Consider the following 18216-nt stretch of genomic DNA (forward strand, 5'->3'; position numbering starts at 1 on the left):
TATTCATAAACCATGTAATCACTTTATGTGGACAAATGCAGAAATGGTCAAACAAGAACAGAAGACGAACCGTCAAAAGAAATATCTTTCCACCGGATATGTGAGTATTCGTCGTTATCGTTACATTGAATCTTTAAGAATGCTCGAAAACTTTCTGACTTGAGTCAAGTAGCTCTAATCTATCAAGAATCGTTGTATTTGCAAACGGCGGAAGAAGATTTAAATTTCACATTCAAAGTGATTATTACATCAGGCCATTTGAAACGAGGTGGGAACTAACGAGTAGATCAGTCCCCGGAAACATTTTAAAAGAAAAGCAAAGGAAGTTTTTATAACGTTAATGTCACAAATTTGGTCATCCCAAAACTGTCATATTCGTCATTTGAAATTAGCTATCGACGGCCACTAAAGCGATCCGGTATAGCTTCAGTTCTCCCAGCTCAAAGCGAAAATAATACAATGATTTAACGCTGTACTTACCTTGAAGTTTACGTACTTGTTGTTCTCGCTGACACGACACAGACCGAGGTGAAATAAAGTTTATCAGTCATATGACTAGCCTCTCCCTTTTCTTTTGTCTTAATATTGCACTTATTGGATCTATCGTTGCATAAACAAGTGGTGTGAGAGCCAGGTATCCTGGGGGAAGGGAAAGGGTTACTAGGATAGGCCGTTTTTAGTAACTTGAACAAAAACTGCCATAATCAAGAATGTGACCTTTGGTTTGTGAATGCCCTCCTGGCATCTGTGTTTTTACTCTTACTCCTGTCATTGATTAGAACCCCTTTCAGTAGTTACCAAAGTCACGACATAAAGGTTTTGCTCTTCAGTCTTTTTTCGTTTTCTTTTTCATTATTACATGTGTAAGTAAGTTTATACTGCATTAGAAATTGGGAAATTGTATTAATAATTACGTTAGGACACTCCAACTTCTTCTTTCTTTTGCAACGTTTCTTTTGAGCCATCCAACAGGAGCACTTTTGGAATGATGCTGAATGCTGTTTGAGACTTGAAAATATTCTACGAAATTCTTGCAATAGCTTATCAATAAGTTGGTGTTTAAGTTTGGACAATTAGCTTAGCTAAGCAAGGAGAAGAAAATTGTCAGATATGATGGCTTAGTGAAATGCTTCCTTAAAATGCTATACATACTTTGAAGCTCAATAACTTGTGGTTGTTCATGTAGTTAGAAGAAAAACATTGTATTTGAATTATTATTGAAAGTGAGGCTGCCAAAGATGGCAAATATTTCTATCATGAAAATAAGCTCTTGGCTTTGTTTATCCCCCCTGGTGCTATTTCTATCGCAAAATGATTAATTTTGCCCGTAATTGTTTTTATGACTTAAAAAATTTGCATTCGGTTTGCGATATATTTTGTTATGTATGGCCGTCCACACAGCACTGAAGACTCTTAATAAATTTGTGATAAGAACCACGGCATGTTCTTGGCTGTTCTTGGCTGTTCTTGGCTGTAAGATATTAGGCTTCCACATGAGGGATCAAGCGGTTTTAATTAGGAAGTATGTATGGTATAATTAACTTTTTTTATCTGGAGCATCGGAGCGATGAATCTTGTTCACAGTTTTGAAACATTTTGAGATCTCAGCCGAAATAACCAGCCAAAGAAGAGTTTCGAGGAGTATCATTACGATTTACGATATTCTTTTTGGTCGTTTTCGACCTCCAATAGTTGATGCAGGTTTTGTTTTTCTATGACATCAGGCCCTGGATAACGAAAGATGCTCCGACATATCTGTTTAATGATGCGTTGCGAGGCTTTTTGGATGCTCTCTGACAATTTTGATGCTATTTTTGTCGCTGAATGATTCATTCGTTCTAGAGTTTTGTAGTTATCATGACTGCAAATATTGTGTGCATTACTCGCTGTACATTGACGCTTTCCTTCCTTCAACCCAGATATAATCGTATGAATTCACAAACCGTTAATCACTTTATGCGGACAAATGCAGAGGTGTTCGTTCGCAGTTGAATATCAACGGAAGTGACGCCAAACAATAACTAATCACCTTCTGCGTTTGGACTAACGAACATTTGTTTACAATGGTGCTTCAAAGCCGAGGGCATAAATATAATTATTCGTTAGGCTTCACCGGGCAACATAGTACCAAAAAAACCGAACGAAAGACCACTCTTACCATACCAACTTTTCTAGATCCAGCTAGATGGTAGATTTGGTGTTTTGCAAAAGGATTAAGTGAGCCTGATTCTACAAAACACGATTAACGCAAGGCCCAAGATACGGAGAACACTTAAAAATGCTCACCTGAAAAATAAGTGCAATCCACGTCATAACAGAATCTAACAAGGTTTTTATTTCAATAAGGTTGTCAAAATTGAAACAGATGCTCCAGGATTTGTGAATGCCTTTCGATGCTACTTCCGTCCCAAGATTCTATTTCCGCCCGTGGTAATGTATTTGTAACTCGAAAAGTTTTCTTCTTCAATTTGCTCTAGTTGCATTTAACATACACTGTATCTCTTCCTTCCAATTAATCCAAAGTTCCTCCGTGGATGTGCAAAGTGTCTAATGACTGTCGAGCACGTCTTTGTATCCAGGAGTAAATATTACATTCTAATGGGAAGCATTAATCAAGTATTAATCAACAAAGTGGAATTATCGATTAAAATAAATCACAATGCAGGAAAAAAAAATATTTACGCCATTTGAAATATGTCATGACAAGTGATGCCCACTTGTTCGATCGCATATAAGAGAACGGTAAACAAACTCTATAAAAGGAAAAAGCATTGTATTGGATATGTGCGAATTTTGGTTGTATTTACAAGTTTCTGTAGAGGCAGGCGCACAAGCGGCCGGTGGTAATGGTATTTGAGTGCTGCTGCAAATTCTCAGTGTATTGGAATGGATTCTAGTGATGTTGATAGTTGTTAGAATATTAGAATGGGGGAGGAAATTAAATCCATTCTGAGGTATCAGCGGTATCCCGTCCATGAACAACAAAATTTTGTATTGGATGCATGTGCATCGTTTGCTAAAAATGCAGTTGCGCCTTCTTTCCTCCGACCGAGATAAAATCATATATATATATATATACATGTACATATATATACAATCATATATGTATGCATTTACGAACCATGTTATCAGTTCATGCGGAAAAACGCGGAGGCTTTCTTTGCAGTGGACCGAAAACAGAAGACGAACCATAGAAGAGAAAATAGCTTTCCATCGGATATACGCATTTTGCTTGTTATGGTCATGTTACATCGTCATGCATGCTTCAGAGCTGTCTGATTTAGGTTAAGTCACTCTAATCTATCAGGCATCATTATATTTGGAAACAGCGCCATATTGTTGGCTTCATGTTTTGGTGCTTAAGAAATCAGAAAATCATTAGCAAAAAATCAAGATTCACAATAATGTAATAAAAAAGACAAAGAAATGAAGAGGATCCAACAAGAAATTATCAGTCACCTTAAATCATCACCAAAAACTCGTGTTCGATAAAAGTCACTCCATAAATAAAAAAAAAACTATAAGCAAGTATGTCCTTTGAATTAGCTAATTCCAAGCGGAAGTTCGGATGTTGACTAGAGAAGACAAATAATTTATTCTGGCTCATCTGTTTGAGCTAGCTAGTAAATCAATGACTCAGAAAATAATGTAAGGATATCAAAGGAAATTAAAGGGGATTTCATAAATTTTCTCGACCCAAAACTATAAAATTGGCCGTTTAAAACTGGCCTTGAGCGGATGACCGACCCTGTAAAGCTATTTAGCTCTTCACTACGTGTATAATACAATGTTACAAATGTACTTTCCTACAGATACGACAGAAGCTGAAGCAAAACGAAGACTTAGAGGAAGGGAAAGGATTTAAGGCCCGTTTGTGCTTGAGTGATGATGAGGGTTAGTAATTACGGTAATTCATTTGTAGTTAGAGGCTATATTTGGAGTGTTTTTAACTTAATGATATAGAAGAAAAATTTTTTTTTATGCATAACTTCAGGCGAGTTTTAAAAATCTTATTTCTATAAGTGATTAGCATTTCTGTCAGTAATTAGCAAGTCACGTGTTTAAAAATTTTGGATCTGTCTCAGCCTGATCAACTGTGCACCTACTCCTCCCCTAACCCAATATTGACCCTAATTTGTTATAAGTTGACTGTTGTTGTGTTGGGAAAGAGTAGGTGCATAGTTGCTTAGATACTGACATTAATACAAGGTTTTTCCCTGAGTGTTTTTCCTCTTTTTACATGGTGAAGTCAGTTTTAACTTCTAAAATAGCGACTTTGATGGCAAAGCTGGTTCTGAGGGTATCAGCATTAACCAACTGGAGCTAAGCTTTCACGCTCGACCAAATCTAGATATGTTGTGTTTGGATTTCATTTTGTGGACAAGTATGAAGGGAACGTGCACTTAAAAGTGTTCGTATTATGTGGTTACCTATGTCTGAGAAAGTGTTGTAAATGATTCAAAGAAGGACATTGTAATTACCGAACGTACGAATGTATTTTGTCATGGCAGAGGAAATGTCCCAAGTTTTTGAGACATTTAGAGGTTTGTCACTCTCACTCCTGCAAAAACTGCCTAAACCAGTGTTTCCCATCACAAAGAACACTCATGCGTAGGTGTCTTTTATTTCGATTTTAAATATCAATCTGTTTTAGTTAGAATATAATAAAATGAAAGCATATAAGCACGACAAAGCAAATAAATGACTCGAAAAACATTATGTTCCAGCTAAAAGTACTTTTATTCATTCTAAGTTTTGTATAGCAGTGGGCATTTGTGTTCTCTATATTCCAAGAAGCAACTTTAATTTAGAAAAATATTTTATGAAGCCTTGGAAATGTTGTTTTCAACTCATCATTATCGGACCCAAGGATATAAGAGCAATTTACAATGAGAAAAGGTTGGATCACCATATGTTAACTGCAATTCAAATAAATCTGAATAAACCTCAAGTTTAGATTGGACCTCAGTCCGTATCTCTTAGATACTAGTTGGGCGTCATTACAGTGTTAGCGAGGATATCACATGTTGAAAGCGAGGGAATCATTGTTCCATGTAAGGGAAACCTGATCACACGTAGTTTAATTGAAATTAATAAAATAAGGCTGACCGAAGGATGAGACAATAAGCGATGAATTGGCTATTACGACACTGGCTGTCTTATACAATGGTCAGATGTAACAATTCCAATTACACTGTATACGATGTGACGTGATGCGATAAGAGTGCATTATGCAGTTATAATAACAGATTGAGAATGACGTTTAATTAGCTTTTAGAACTAGATCTCCCTTACGAATATTTGCGTGTCTAATTGACGACGCAATGATGCGATAAAAAAAGAATCTTAATTTAAAAAAAGCCTAACGACTAAATCTAATAAAAGCAAGATAACATGAACTGCTCAACCCGTGGCTCTTGATCAAATTGAATGTCAGATTTCTCTATCTGTTACGCAAGGTATGTCTCTATGTCTTACTTGGAAATATAACGAGGAAGAAAGAGCAATGACTCACTAGTTGTCTTTTGAAATTACTTTTTCAGCGAGGAAAAGAATCTTAGGACTCGGATTGGTATGATCAACACTTTCCATCAGAGTTGTGACGCCCTTGCGGTCGCATCCCACGTAGAGATCGGTGTCATAAAGCTTGAGCATCGTGAAGGCCCCGCAGTATTGGGGCTCAAATACCACGCTCTTGCCCTTGTAATCACTCGAATTTGTTCCCTTGCAAATTGAAAATAGCGTTGAATCAGAAGTTGCTTCGCTGAACATTCAGCTCATCATAATCAATTGACAAGTTTAACACGCGCGATTTAATGTTGCACGCGCGCATTCCGTTTGAAACTATATTTTAACCAAAATTGGTAGCAATTTCGCAATCTGATCGGTCAATCTGCCGCTGTCGATTACGCTACAGACAAAGCTTCCTCGCGATAGCGTTAATGTATCACGCAACGGTCACGCACTACAATATTCATTTTAATTGACGTCTTTGACGTCAATATCAATCGACAGTATTTTAGCGCGGAATCCGAAGGTCTGAGGTTCGATTCTTCATGGGGACTCAGAATTTTTTTTTCGTTCTACACTCGTGGCAAGACGAAAAACATCTTTCTCTATTTCTTTAAAACCTACCATCTCTTCTGTATGACGCTATCGACATTACTGATCCTAGCAGTATGCAGGACGCGTGTCATATGAACTTCGTAATAGGCCTCGCTTACCGTAGAGTCTCTGTGGCTGTTTGGTAAAACAAGGGAGCACGGAATCCGAAGGTCTGGGGTTCGATTCCTCAGAGGTCAATATGTTACAGACTCACTCGGCTGCGCCACGTGAGTCCACAACATTTTGACCTCTGTCATGACGAATATTGTTGGCGATAAGAGTACAGACCACAGAAAAACACTGTCAATTTATGAAATCGCAGCAATTGTCGCAATGCTTGACACGTAAAGACGTGACTAAAAGACGCGTCATCTGGTTGTGCAGAGACAACCAAGCTGTCTAGTTATTGTAGTTGCTAACCAGTTGTTTGCCACAACGTATGTCTCGATACGTCAATTAGAGAGGCAATAAAGAAGTACATTATCAGTTTTTTTAGGTTTTGTTGACGTTAATCTTCCGTTTATTTTGTTTTATGAACAAATGAATTAATAAACGCTAGATTAAAAGTAGTTCCTTACTACGGTAGTGATTGATTGTCCTTTTCCACTTCCTTTCATTGCGTATTTCTTGTCGAATAGGAAGGCATAACAAGGTGGGTCGTTTGTCCCTTGTGTTTTATCCCTAGTAGTCGCATAAGCTATGATCACAATGGAAGAAAACGAAAATTTTAAAGTCAAAGCCTATGTGTGAAAAATTCGGTCTGACTTTTAACCTAGCTTGACGGAAGTTTGTCACCAAATGCGCATAACCCCAAATTTGAACCCTCAGGCCTCAACGAAGATTCAAGTAATATAATTGTTAAACGAGAACAGAAAAATAAATCAACTTATGGTATTGGAACTACTAACGATTAAGAGAAAAAAAATGAAAGGAGGCACCCATAGAGTGCATCTATACTTAGTTATATCGTGGAGCGAGAACGACACGTTGCTAACCCATTGCGATATGTTATTGGGTTCAAACGACATATACACTGTACAAACAGTTATGCGCGATCTAATTAGAGGGGCTCGACGTTTCATCGCGAAAGTCAAAAGCATACCTGATTGCACTCTTATGGCACTTATTAGGGTAAAACTTAGCCAGATTCTTTGTACAGTTTTTAACAATCATTTTACAACAAATGTTTTCGTGCATGTTAAAGGTACATGATGCAGGATAACATAAAAGTCTACTTACTATTTTGATGATCACTATTTTGATCTCTTCCGTCGCAACTCACTTTGCCACCGTTGGGATTCCTCTTCATAATACCATCTCCTTCCTGGCTAAACCAGCTCCACAGTTGATAAGTGGTGTCTTTATGAATTACATTGCACACTTCGCTCTGCAAAGGTCACATGAACATCTCATTATAGCATGACGATCTCGCGAAGTCTTAACTTGATCTCCATCGAAAAGTATGAGCTAGTTATGTATAGTAGTTATGTATGTGGAGTAGCAAGTAGTAGTCTTCTTCTCGTTTAGCTGTTTATCGTAAGTGTCCTGAAAATCTTAGGGCAACTGACTCATTTGCAAGTTCCCCCGTCTAAACCTTTTATAGTTAGCCTCCTAAAAAAAAAATTAAGTTCGCCCCCACTTCTACAGGCGCAACCAAAAGATTTTAACTCATTTCTTAAGGAAAAAACGTATTCCTTCTCGATCGAAATCATGATGAATTTCAATCCAAATGCAATGTTATTTTTTCTGAGTCAAACGCTTGATCACGGAAACACCCTACATTGCTGTGAAACTCTCTACTTCAAACGAGTGCCAGAGTTAAAACAAAAGATTAAAACAAATAGACCAAATAAAACAACCAAAAAAAATAAACGCTCAACAGTCAGCACCCCACTTACTCCCCCCCGAAGAAAAAGGGAAACAAAACAAGACAAAACAGACCAAACAAACAAACAAAAAACAAATAAAAAATTGCGTAACAAAAAAAAATTGTTGAAAAGGGGAAATCAATATATTTGAACTTAAGCTGAAACTAGATTTTGTGAGTCTGAAGAGAATGCGAGAGTAGAGGGAGGAGTCTTGATTTCATGTGAATCCTAATTTTAACATAAACGCAAATTGCTCTTACTGGAACAAAACACTGTTCCTATTCAACCTTTGTATTTCTAACGCCTGCTTCTTTAGTGCTCCAGCAATAACCACAATACTTTTTGCTCTCAGTGTTGCAGAAAAAGCAGTGAAATACCCAAATAATAAATTTTTGGGGGTTGAAAATTTTTCATGAATGTTACTTTAAAAACATGTAAAAAAGAAAGCTATTATCGTTATTCCCTTTTCTAAGTGTATATGCCATGAGAACATTTGGACAATGAACGGATTAAACAGAATTTGAATCTAAAATCTGAAATCTGTCATCAATTTAAACATAAAAAACTGTTCGCAGAACCAGGCGAATGTTCTGGGTTCTGGGATTACAATATTTTATCTGGCGATTGAAAAGGAATAAGCAAAGGATTCAGGTACTTATGCAGATAAAACGCACCTAATTTATAAAATCTCTTCATATTTTAAGATCAATAAAGCACTTAACTATGATCTTTCTAGTATTTTTTTTTTATTTACTGAATCATATCCTTGTAGCTGGCACTAAAATTTCTGAAGCCTTCCTTGAATAAGGCTAACATCTGACGAAAATCAGTTGCACATAGGTGATTTAAACCATTATGGGCAAACCGTTCACAATTCCATTCACAATTCCATAGGTTCCTTCTTTCACGGAAGTCAAAAAAAAAAGAGTAAAACAAGCAAAAAAACAATGAAGGAAATTAGCTTGCACAATTAAGATCTTAATGTACAATTCAGTGTCCATTTTTCTTTTAAATAATAAATTTTACAATTTTCCACTGAACGTGATAATTTATTGATGTTTGCGAGAGACTTTGTCTTTGTGAGGGTGAGGGGGGGGGGGGTGGAAATAAGAGATTGATGCTACTAAAAAAAATTCAATAAAATGTAGCAACAAAACAGAACAGAAAATCAACACTATACGAAAGAAAACAGCACAGCTGAACACAACAACACGACAGTAGGAATATAACAAATTAACTCAGCTCGACTGAACACGACACTATACAACACAGCAAAACAACATTACAACTCAAAAAAACTTAACAGAGCCGAACTGAACACAACAAAACACAACATAATATAATTATTTGAATGATTGCCGTCAATGCTATTGCACATGCCCATCATATTTATCCCCCTAGAAGAGAGCTCTGAGTATCAAAATGACCATTTTCAAGCTAAATATGCAAAACTCTAGACAAGGTTTCTCAAAACCCCCAAAATTAGTATTTCTTTGGTATTTGGTATTTCTGGAGTAAATATCAATTAATATGATTATCATCAGATAAGAGGGATGTGGCAAGAAATGTCAAAGATGCATACAGTAACATTGCTACGCTTTTTGTGTCATGGACTTCTGGCCTGAATTGCGGCTCACGTTACTCTTTAAATAAACAGAATTATTTACTACCCCCCTCCCCCCCTCCCTGCTAAAACTTCCACCGCAGGCTACTTTGTCATTGTTTGGAACCCTCTCTAAAAGCCCAGTATTGCTCTGGCTGACAGGGCTCCAGAGTTGATGAATGATATTTTTCTGGATTTTTGCGGGTTTCAAAAACAATTTTTCTGCAGATACTGAAAAAATATCGAGCCTGCTTAAGGAAAGAAAAGAATTAAGAACACATACCTCTGCATTACCTACGCGGTTCCCGTTCTGACGCCTTCCAAAACAGCTCATCTATCAGAGATACCAGCTATTAGAATGGTTCCTTCTTATCTCTTAATGAGCGCACGCTCGATTATCGTGTATACCTACTCGGGCCATAAATAACACCGTGTAACCGCAAAGGAATAATTTTCCTCCACAGGTGGTAATTTATTCCTTTATTTAACATAATGCCTGAACAGTTTGCTTTTGAAGTTAATTGTGCGCGAGGGCTTTCTTTGCCAATTACGTAGATAATTGAGAGCGAAAAAATAGTCAACCATTAAATGTGCAAACCAGCCGTTAGCATACTATGCGCCTGGTTTTGAACGCCGTAACACTCTCTGACTCAAATCAAAGTTGGGTTAGAAATGACTGCATCTTTTGCATCAATTGCTTTTGAACACTCAATACTGTCACCCTCATAATTAAAGACTATTTTTAAGCAGCATCTGAGGTTGGACTCACGCATATTTGTTTATGATCTCGACTCGTAAGTAAATTTTTTAGGAAATTGAGTACAAAAAAACTGAACGAAAGGCCACATTAAATTTGAAGCAACGAGCATGTTACGGTCCAGATGAATTGTAAATCTGTGAGTCAGGCTGTACGGTATTCTCCGAGGCATGTTAAGAAGATTAAATAAAAAAATTGAAACACACGAGCAAACTTTTTCATCAAATGAACCAAGATTTCTTAGGTTAAGTTTATTATCATACAGCAACTTGCTAGTACTTACCGTGAAACGAACACCTTCTCCCTGTTGTGAGGAAGTGAAATGAGGGAACGAAGAAGTGTAAACAAAAGTTGCTGGCAAGGCAACCAGTTTCGAAACCTAAACTGTAAAGGCACCTCCTTAATCGCTCTTAGTTTTTTCTTATTCACGTTTCCACAACGGTCATCCGCTGCCTCTTCCCTAAAAAATCGCCTCACTGGATAACTTAATCGTCGAAATTTTAAAGCTGTTAGTTGTAATGTCAGTTCGTTTTGACCAATTCTCGCGTGACCAGATATGTTAATGATATGTCAATATATACACAAAAGTTGTGAGATGAGGGTGAAAGAAAGAAAGGGCCAGACGAGATGCAGTCTTTTTTTTTTATGTCTGATATTTTCTCCACAGTTTGGCTTTTTAGGCTCTAAATTTGTTTCGAGAGCAACCTGTAGTGTTTTGCTTCACTGGAATACATAGCATCTTCTGCAACAAAACGTTTGTTCAATTTAGTATTCATATTTGTAAATAGTCATGCCTTAATATTGTTTTTAATCGTTTTCGACCTCCAAAAATTGATGCAGGTTGAGATAACGAAACCTGCCCCGACATGTTTGCTTAACGATGCATTCTGAGAGTTTATGCATGTCCTCTGGCGCTTTTTGATGCTATTTCAATCGCTCAATGAAACATTCGGTCTGTAGTAATTGAAATGTATGCAATTATTTGTCTTTATTAGATTTCGTCTTTCTTTTGCGTTTATCATAAACAGGGAACACAACATTGAAAAGTCGGAAAGTTATGATAAAAACCTCGCTAGGACGCGTCATTTGCCAGGTTATCTTAGCGTGTCGTTTTAAAAGCGGTCACATGAGAGTGGGAATGGCTTCAAATGATGTTGAAAATGATTAAAGTATGTTATATGTGTAAGCAAGTTTATACTGCATTGGAAATTGGGAAATTGTATCAATAATCACATTAAGACAATTCAAATTCTTCTTTCTTTTGCAACGTTTCTTCTGAGCCGTCCAACAGAAGCGGTGTTGGAATTCGAATGATGCCGAATTCAGTTTGAGACTTGAAAATATTCTACTAGATCATTGTAATAGCTTATCATTGGTTTTATGTTTAAGTTTGGACAAATGAGTTTAATTAAACAAGGAGAAAACATATCAGATATGGTAGCTTGGTGAAATGCTTCCTTAAAATGCTCTTTATGCGTTAAAGCTTAATAACTTGTGGTTGTTTACGTAGTTAGAGAAAAAAAATTGTATTTGAATTATTTTTGAAAGTCATGCTGCCGAAAATGCAAATGTTTCTATCATTTAAATGTGCTCTTAATTTTGTTTCTGCCCCCTGGCGCTTTTGATCCTATTTCCATCACCAAAGTATTCATTTTGTCCATATTTGTTTTTTTATGACTCGAAAGTTTGTTCCTCGGTTTGCAATACATTTTGTTATGTATTGCCGTCCACACAGCACTGAAGAGTCTTAATAAATTTGTAATAAGAACCACGATACGACATACGATGCTCCTGGTTGTTAAATATTAGCTAGACGTCCAAAGAGGGGTCAAGGGGTTTCAATAAGGAAGTATGTTTTGTAGAATTAACTTCTCTTGACCTGGATCATCGGAGCGATGACTCTTTTTTACAGTTTTGAAACATTTTGAGACCTCAACTGAAACAACCGCCAAAGAAGAGTTGGGAGGAGGATCATCATGATTTATACTATTCCTTATTAGTCGTTTTCGACCTGCGATAGTTGATGTAGGTTATATCTTCCAAAACTTCAGGCCTTGGATAATGAAACATGCCCCGACATGTCTGCTTAACGATGCGTTAAGAGGTTTTGTACACGCTCTCTAAAATTTTAATGCTCTTTCTATCGCTGAATGATTCATTCTGTCTGGAGTTTTGCTCCATCATGCTGCAAATATTGTGTGCATCACTCGTTGAGGATTGACACTTTCCTTCCTTCAACCCAGATGTAATCCTAGGTATTCACAAACCATTAATCACTATGTGCGGACAAATGCAAACAGCGGCGTAATGTTGGCTCGAGCGCTAAAACAATCAAATAACTTCGCATCCTTTTTTGTTTCCTCAGCGGATGTACGAGGTCGCCGTCATTGCATTAGGCGCCTGAATTTGAAGGTTATGACATTTTTACATCCAATTTAGGTTGCGATACAAATCATTGCATCCTCAACTGCAAAATACTCTATGCTGTGTGTCCCTTGTGACCACAAACTTTAACTAATCACCATCTGCGTTTGTATTCACGAACATTTGTTTTCCGTGGCGCCTCAAAGCCGAGTGCATAAATAGAATTATTCTTTAGTTCCCCTTCTTACTCTCGAGCTTAACACACTAAACGAAGACTTGGGGGAAGGGAAAGGATGTACAAGATAGGCTTGTTTGTGCTTGTGTGATGATGAGGGTTAGTAATGACGGTAATTAAATTTGTGTTAGAGCTTATATTTGGAGTATTCTGAACATAATGATATAGAAAAAAATGTTTTTCTTTTCGTGTATATCTTCAGGCGATTTAAAGCTTATTTCTAAAACTGATTAGCATTTCTTACATTAGTTTAAGAGTCACGTGTTTAGAGGTTTTGGATCTGTCTCAGTTCAGTTCTGATCAGCTAATGTACACCTACTCCCCTAACCCAACATTTTGCCTAATTTGTTATCAGTTGACTGCTGTTGGTTTGGGGGATGGGTGGGTGCACATTTGCACAGATATTGACATTAATACAACGTTTTTCTCTTGAGTCTTTTTAGGCAATTGTATTTGAATTGTATCCGGAATGTGAATGCCTCCTGGTGAGAGAGTTTTTAGTCCTATTTCTGTCCCTGATTAGTATATCTTTCAATAGTTATATATAAATGTTCGACTGTAAATTTTACAGGCTTTTCTTAGTCACTTGTATCTCTTTCTAAAAATATCACAGCCATCATCTTTGTCTAAAGATGAGGACTAGATAAGGCAATTGTATTCGTATTGTTTCGTCGGAATGTGAATGCCTCCCGGTAATACTACGTTTGTCACTGATTAGCATATCTAATTAACAGATTTGTGATAACAACCACAACAGGACAATCAACTTGTTTAACTGTCAAATAATACGTTTGAAATATTACCTTTTTTTTCGATTGAAGCGTCGGAGTAATAAATTTAGTTCCAAGTTTTTAACAGTTTTTTGGTTTCAACTAAAATAAAAAGGCAAAGAAGAGGCGAGAGGACCATTATGACAATTTATACTGTTTTTAATCGTTTTCGACCTCCAAAAGTTGATGCAGGTTAAGATAACGAAACCTGCTCCGACATGTTCGCTTAACGATGCGTTCTGAGAGTTTATGCATGTCTTCTGGCGCTTTTTGATGCTATTTCAATCGCTTAATGAAACATTCGGTCTGTACATAATTATAATGTGTGCAATTAGTTTTCTTTATTAGATTTGGTCTTTCTTTTGCTTTTATAATGAATAGTGCGCACAACATTGACAAGTCGGGAAGTTACGATAAAAACCCCGCTAGGACGCGTAATTTGCCAGGTTATATCGGCGTGTCATTTTAAAATCGGTCACATTAGAGTGGGAATGGCTTCGAATGATGTTGAAAATAATTTAAGTATTACCATGGGGGAGAAACATTGAATACACTTTAAGGTATGAGCGGTATCCCAAATGAGGTTTGTAAAAAAATGAGGTTTTATTTTAGCTCAGATATTATCATATGTATTCATAAACCATGTAATCACTTTATGTGGACAAATGCGGAAATGGTCAAACCAGAACAGAAGACGAACCGTAAAAAGAAAATATCTTTCCACCGGATATGTGAGTTTTCGTCGTTATCGTTACGTTGAATTTTTAAGAATGCTGGAAACTTTCTGACTTGAGTCAAGTAGCTCTAAGCTATCAAGAATCTTTGTATATGCAAACGGCGGAAGAATATTTAAATTTCATATTCAAAGTGATTATTACATCAGGCCATTTGAAACGAGGTGGGAACTAACGAGTAGATAAGTCCCCGGAAACATTTTAAAAGAAAAGCAAAGGAAGTTTTTACAACGTTAATGTCACAAATTTGGTCATCCCAAAACTGTGATATTCGTCATTTGAAATTAGCTATCGACGGCCACTAAAGCGACCCGGTATAGCTTCAGTTCTCCCAGCTCAAAGCGAAAATAATACAATGATTTAACGCTGTACTTACCTTGAAGTTTACGTACTTGTTGTTCTCGCTGACACGACACAGACCGAGGTGAAATAAAGTTTATCAGTCATATGACTAGCCTCTCCTTTTTCTTTTGTCTTAATATTGCACTTATTGGATCTATCGTTGCATAAACAAGTGGTGTGAGAGCCAGGTCGCCTGGGGGAAGGGAAAGGGTTACTAGTATAGGCCCTTTTTTAGTAACTTGAACAAAAACTGCCGTAATCAAGAATGTGATCTTGGGTTTGTGAACGCCTCCCTGGCGTCTGTGTTTTTAATCTTGCTCCTGTCATTGATTAGAACCCCTTTCAGTAGTTACCAAAGTCACGACATTAAAGGTTTTGCTCTTCAGTCTTTTTTCGTTTTCTTTTTATTACATGTGTAAGTAAGTTTATACTGCATTAGAAATTGGGAAATTGTATTAATAATCACGTTAGGACACTCCAACTTCTTCTTTCTTTTGCAACGTTTCTTTTGAGCCATCCAACAGGAGCACTTTTGGAATGATGCTGAATGCTGTTTGAGACTTGAAAATATTCTACTAAATTCTTGCAATAGCTTATCAATAAGTTGGTGTTTAAGTTTGGACAATTAGCTTAGCTAAGCAAGGAGAAGAAAATTGTCAGATATGATGGCTTAGTGAAATGCTTCCTTAAAATGCTATACATACTTTGAAGCTCAATAACTTGTGGTTGTTCATGTAGTTAGAAGAAAAACATTGTATTTGAATTACTATTGAAAGTGAGGCTGCCAAAAATGGCAAATATTTCTATCATGAAAATAAGCTCTTGGCTTTGTTTATTCCCCCAGGTGCTATTTCTATCGCAAAATGATTCATTTTGCCCGTAATTGTTTTTATGACTTAAAAAATTTGCATTCGGTTTGCGATATATTTTGTTATGTATGGCCGTCCACACAGCACTGAGGAGGCTTAATAAATTTATGATAAGAACCACGGCATGTTCTTGGCTGTTCTTGGCTGTCAGATATTAGCGGTTTTGATTAGGAAGTATGTATGGTATAATTAACTTTTTTTATCTGGAGCATCGGAGCGATGAATCTTGTTCACAGTTTTGAAACATTTTGAGATCTCAGCCGAAATAAGAGTTGCGAGGAGGATCATTACGATTTACGACATTCTTTTTGGTCGTTTTCGACCTCCAATAGTTGATGCAGGTTTTGTTTTTCTATGACATCAGGCCCTGGATAACGAAACATGCTCCGACATATCTGTTTAATGATGCGTTGCGAGGCTTTTTGCATGCCCTCTGACAATTTTGATGCTATTTTTGTCGCTGAATGATTCATTCGTTCTAGAGTTTTGTAGTTATCATGACTGCAAATGTTGTGTGCATTACTCGCTGTACATTGACGCTTTCCTTCCTTCAACCCAGATATAATCGTATGAATTCACAAACTGTTAATCACTTTATGCGGACAAATGCAGAGGTGTTCGTTCGCAGTTGAATATTAACGGAAGTGACGCCAAACAATAACTAATCACCTTCTGCGTTTGGACTAACGAACATTTGTCTACAATGGTGCTTCAAAGCCGAGGGCATAAATAGAATTATTCGTTAGGCTTCACCGGGCAACATAGTACCAAAAAAACCGAACGAAAGACCACTCTTACTATACCAACTTTTCTAGATCCAGCTAGATGGTAGATTTGGTGTTTTGCAAAAGGATTAAGTGAGCCTGATTCTACAAAACACGATTAACGCAAGGCCCAAGATACGGAGAACACTTATCATCACAATTAATATTGTTTTAATCGTTTTCGACCTCCAAAAGTTGATGCAGGTTGAGATAACGAAACCTGCCCCGACATGTTCGCTTAACGATGCATTCTGAGAGTTTATGCATGTCCTCTGGCGCTTTTTGATGCTATTTCAATCGCTTAATGAAACATTCGGTCTGTATATAATTATAATGTGTGCAATTAGTTTTCTTTATTAGATTTGGTCTTACTTGTTGTTCTCGCAGATACCACAGACTGAGGTGATATAAAGTTCCTCTCCCTTTTCTTTTGTCCTAAGATGGCCCTCATTGGGTTTACCGTTGCATAAACAAGTGGCGTGAGAACCAGGTCGCCTGGGGAGGGGAAAGAATCACTAGGATAGGTCATTTGTTTAGTAACAAGAACAAAAATTGCTATAATCAAGAATATAATTCTGGGTTTGTGAATGCCCCCTGGCGTCTGTGTTTTTAATCCTATTCCTGTCATTGATTAGAACCTCTGTCAGTAGTTACCAAAGTCACGACTTTAAGGGTTTTGCTCTTAATTTTTTCTTTTCGTTCTCGTTTGATTACATGTGTAAGTCTGTGTATACTGCATTGGAAATTGCGAAATTGTATTGATAATCACGTAAAGACACTCTAGCTTCTTTTTTTGCAACGTTTCGTTTGAGCCGTCCGACAGGAGCGGTGTTGGAATGATGCTGAATTCACTTAGAGACTTGAAAATATTCTACTGGATTATTGCAATAGCTCATCAATAATTTGATGTTTAAGTTTGGACAATTAGCTTAACTAAGCAACGAGGAAATATGTCAGATATGGTAGCTTAGTAGAATCCTTCCTTAAAATGCTATACATACTTTGAAGCTCGATAACTTGTGGTTGTTTATGTAGTTAGAAGAAAAACATTGCATTTGAATAATTTTTGAAAGTGATGCTTCCGAAAATGGCAGGTGTTTCTATCATGAAAATGAGCTCTTGGCTTTGTTTATGCCCCAGATGTTTTTGATCATATTTCTATCACGGGATGATTCATTTTGTCCGTAATTGTTTTTTATGACTTGAAAATTTGCTCTTCGATTTGCAACATATTTCGTTTATGTATCACCGTTCCCACAGCATGAAAGGGTCTTAATAAATTTGTGATAACAACCACGATGCGTCAAGCCATGTTCTTAGCTGTTAGATATTAGGTTTCCACGCGGGGTCTTAATTAGGAAGTATGTATTGTAGGATTAACTTTTTTTATCTGGAGCATTGGAACGATGAATCTTGTTCACAATTCTGAAACATTTTGAGATCTCAACTAAAATAACCGGCCAAAGAAGACTTGTGAGGAGGATCATCACAATTTACGCTACTCCTTTTAGTCGTTTTCGACCTCCGATTGTTGATGCAGGTTTTGTGTATGCTCTCTAACAATTTTGATGCTATTTCCGTGGCTGAATGATTCATTCTGTCTGGAGTTTTGTAGTTATTATGACTGGAAATATCGTGCGCATCACTCGCTGTGCATTGACGCTCGTCTTCACGTCCATCACACGTCAAGAACTCCATAACTTTTTCACGGTTTCTCAGACTTCGTCGTTTATGTAGTGACGACTCTGATTTTTCCGAAAAATCAGAGGCAATGTGCCAGTTTTTCGATAAACGTGGCTATCCTG

At 37.0% G+C, this 18216-nt stretch overlaps 1 protein-coding gene across 1 annotated transcript; it reads right to left on the bottom strand.

The window, feature by feature from the left end:
* Nucleotides 1-4625: 4625 nt before the first annotated feature.
* On the bottom strand, nucleotides 4626-14870 carry LOC136277772 (uncharacterized). Its single transcript, XM_066160449.1, has 6 exons — nucleotides 14813-14870; nucleotides 10617-10637; nucleotides 9860-9910; nucleotides 7345-7492; nucleotides 6684-6802; nucleotides 4626-5724 (listed from the first exon to the last, which is right to left on the bottom strand). Exons 3-6 carry the CDS (start codon nucleotides 9908-9910, stop codon nucleotides 5515-5517), a joined length of 528 nt encoding a protein of 175 aa, XP_066016546.1. The 5' UTR covers nucleotides 10617-10637; nucleotides 14813-14870; the 3' UTR covers nucleotides 4626-5514.
* Between the last annotated feature and the right edge of the window lie 3346 nt (nucleotides 14871-18216).

This window comes from Pocillopora verrucosa, chromosome 13 (genome assembly GCF_036669915.1).
Source record: "Pocillopora verrucosa isolate sample1 chromosome 13, ASM3666991v2, whole genome shotgun sequence".
In the NCBI taxonomy this organism is placed as follows: Eukaryota; Metazoa; Cnidaria; class Anthozoa; order Scleractinia; family Pocilloporidae; genus Pocillopora; species Pocillopora verrucosa.

Bases quoted from the DNA above. Each gene is read 5' to 3' on its own strand.
- LOC136277772 (XM_066160449.1), bottom strand. From the start codon at position 9,910: ATGAGCTGTTTTGGAAGGCGTCAGAACGGGAACCGCGTAGGTAATGCA. The intron at 6,803-7,344 runs GTAAGTAGACTT...TTGTGATCATAG, and splicing joins AAATAGTGATCATCAAAATA to CTTATGCGACTACTAGGGAT. The intron at 5,725-6,683 runs GTAAGGAACTAC...TCAATTTGCAAG, and splicing joins GACAATCAATCACTACCGTA to GGAACAAATTCGAGTGATTA.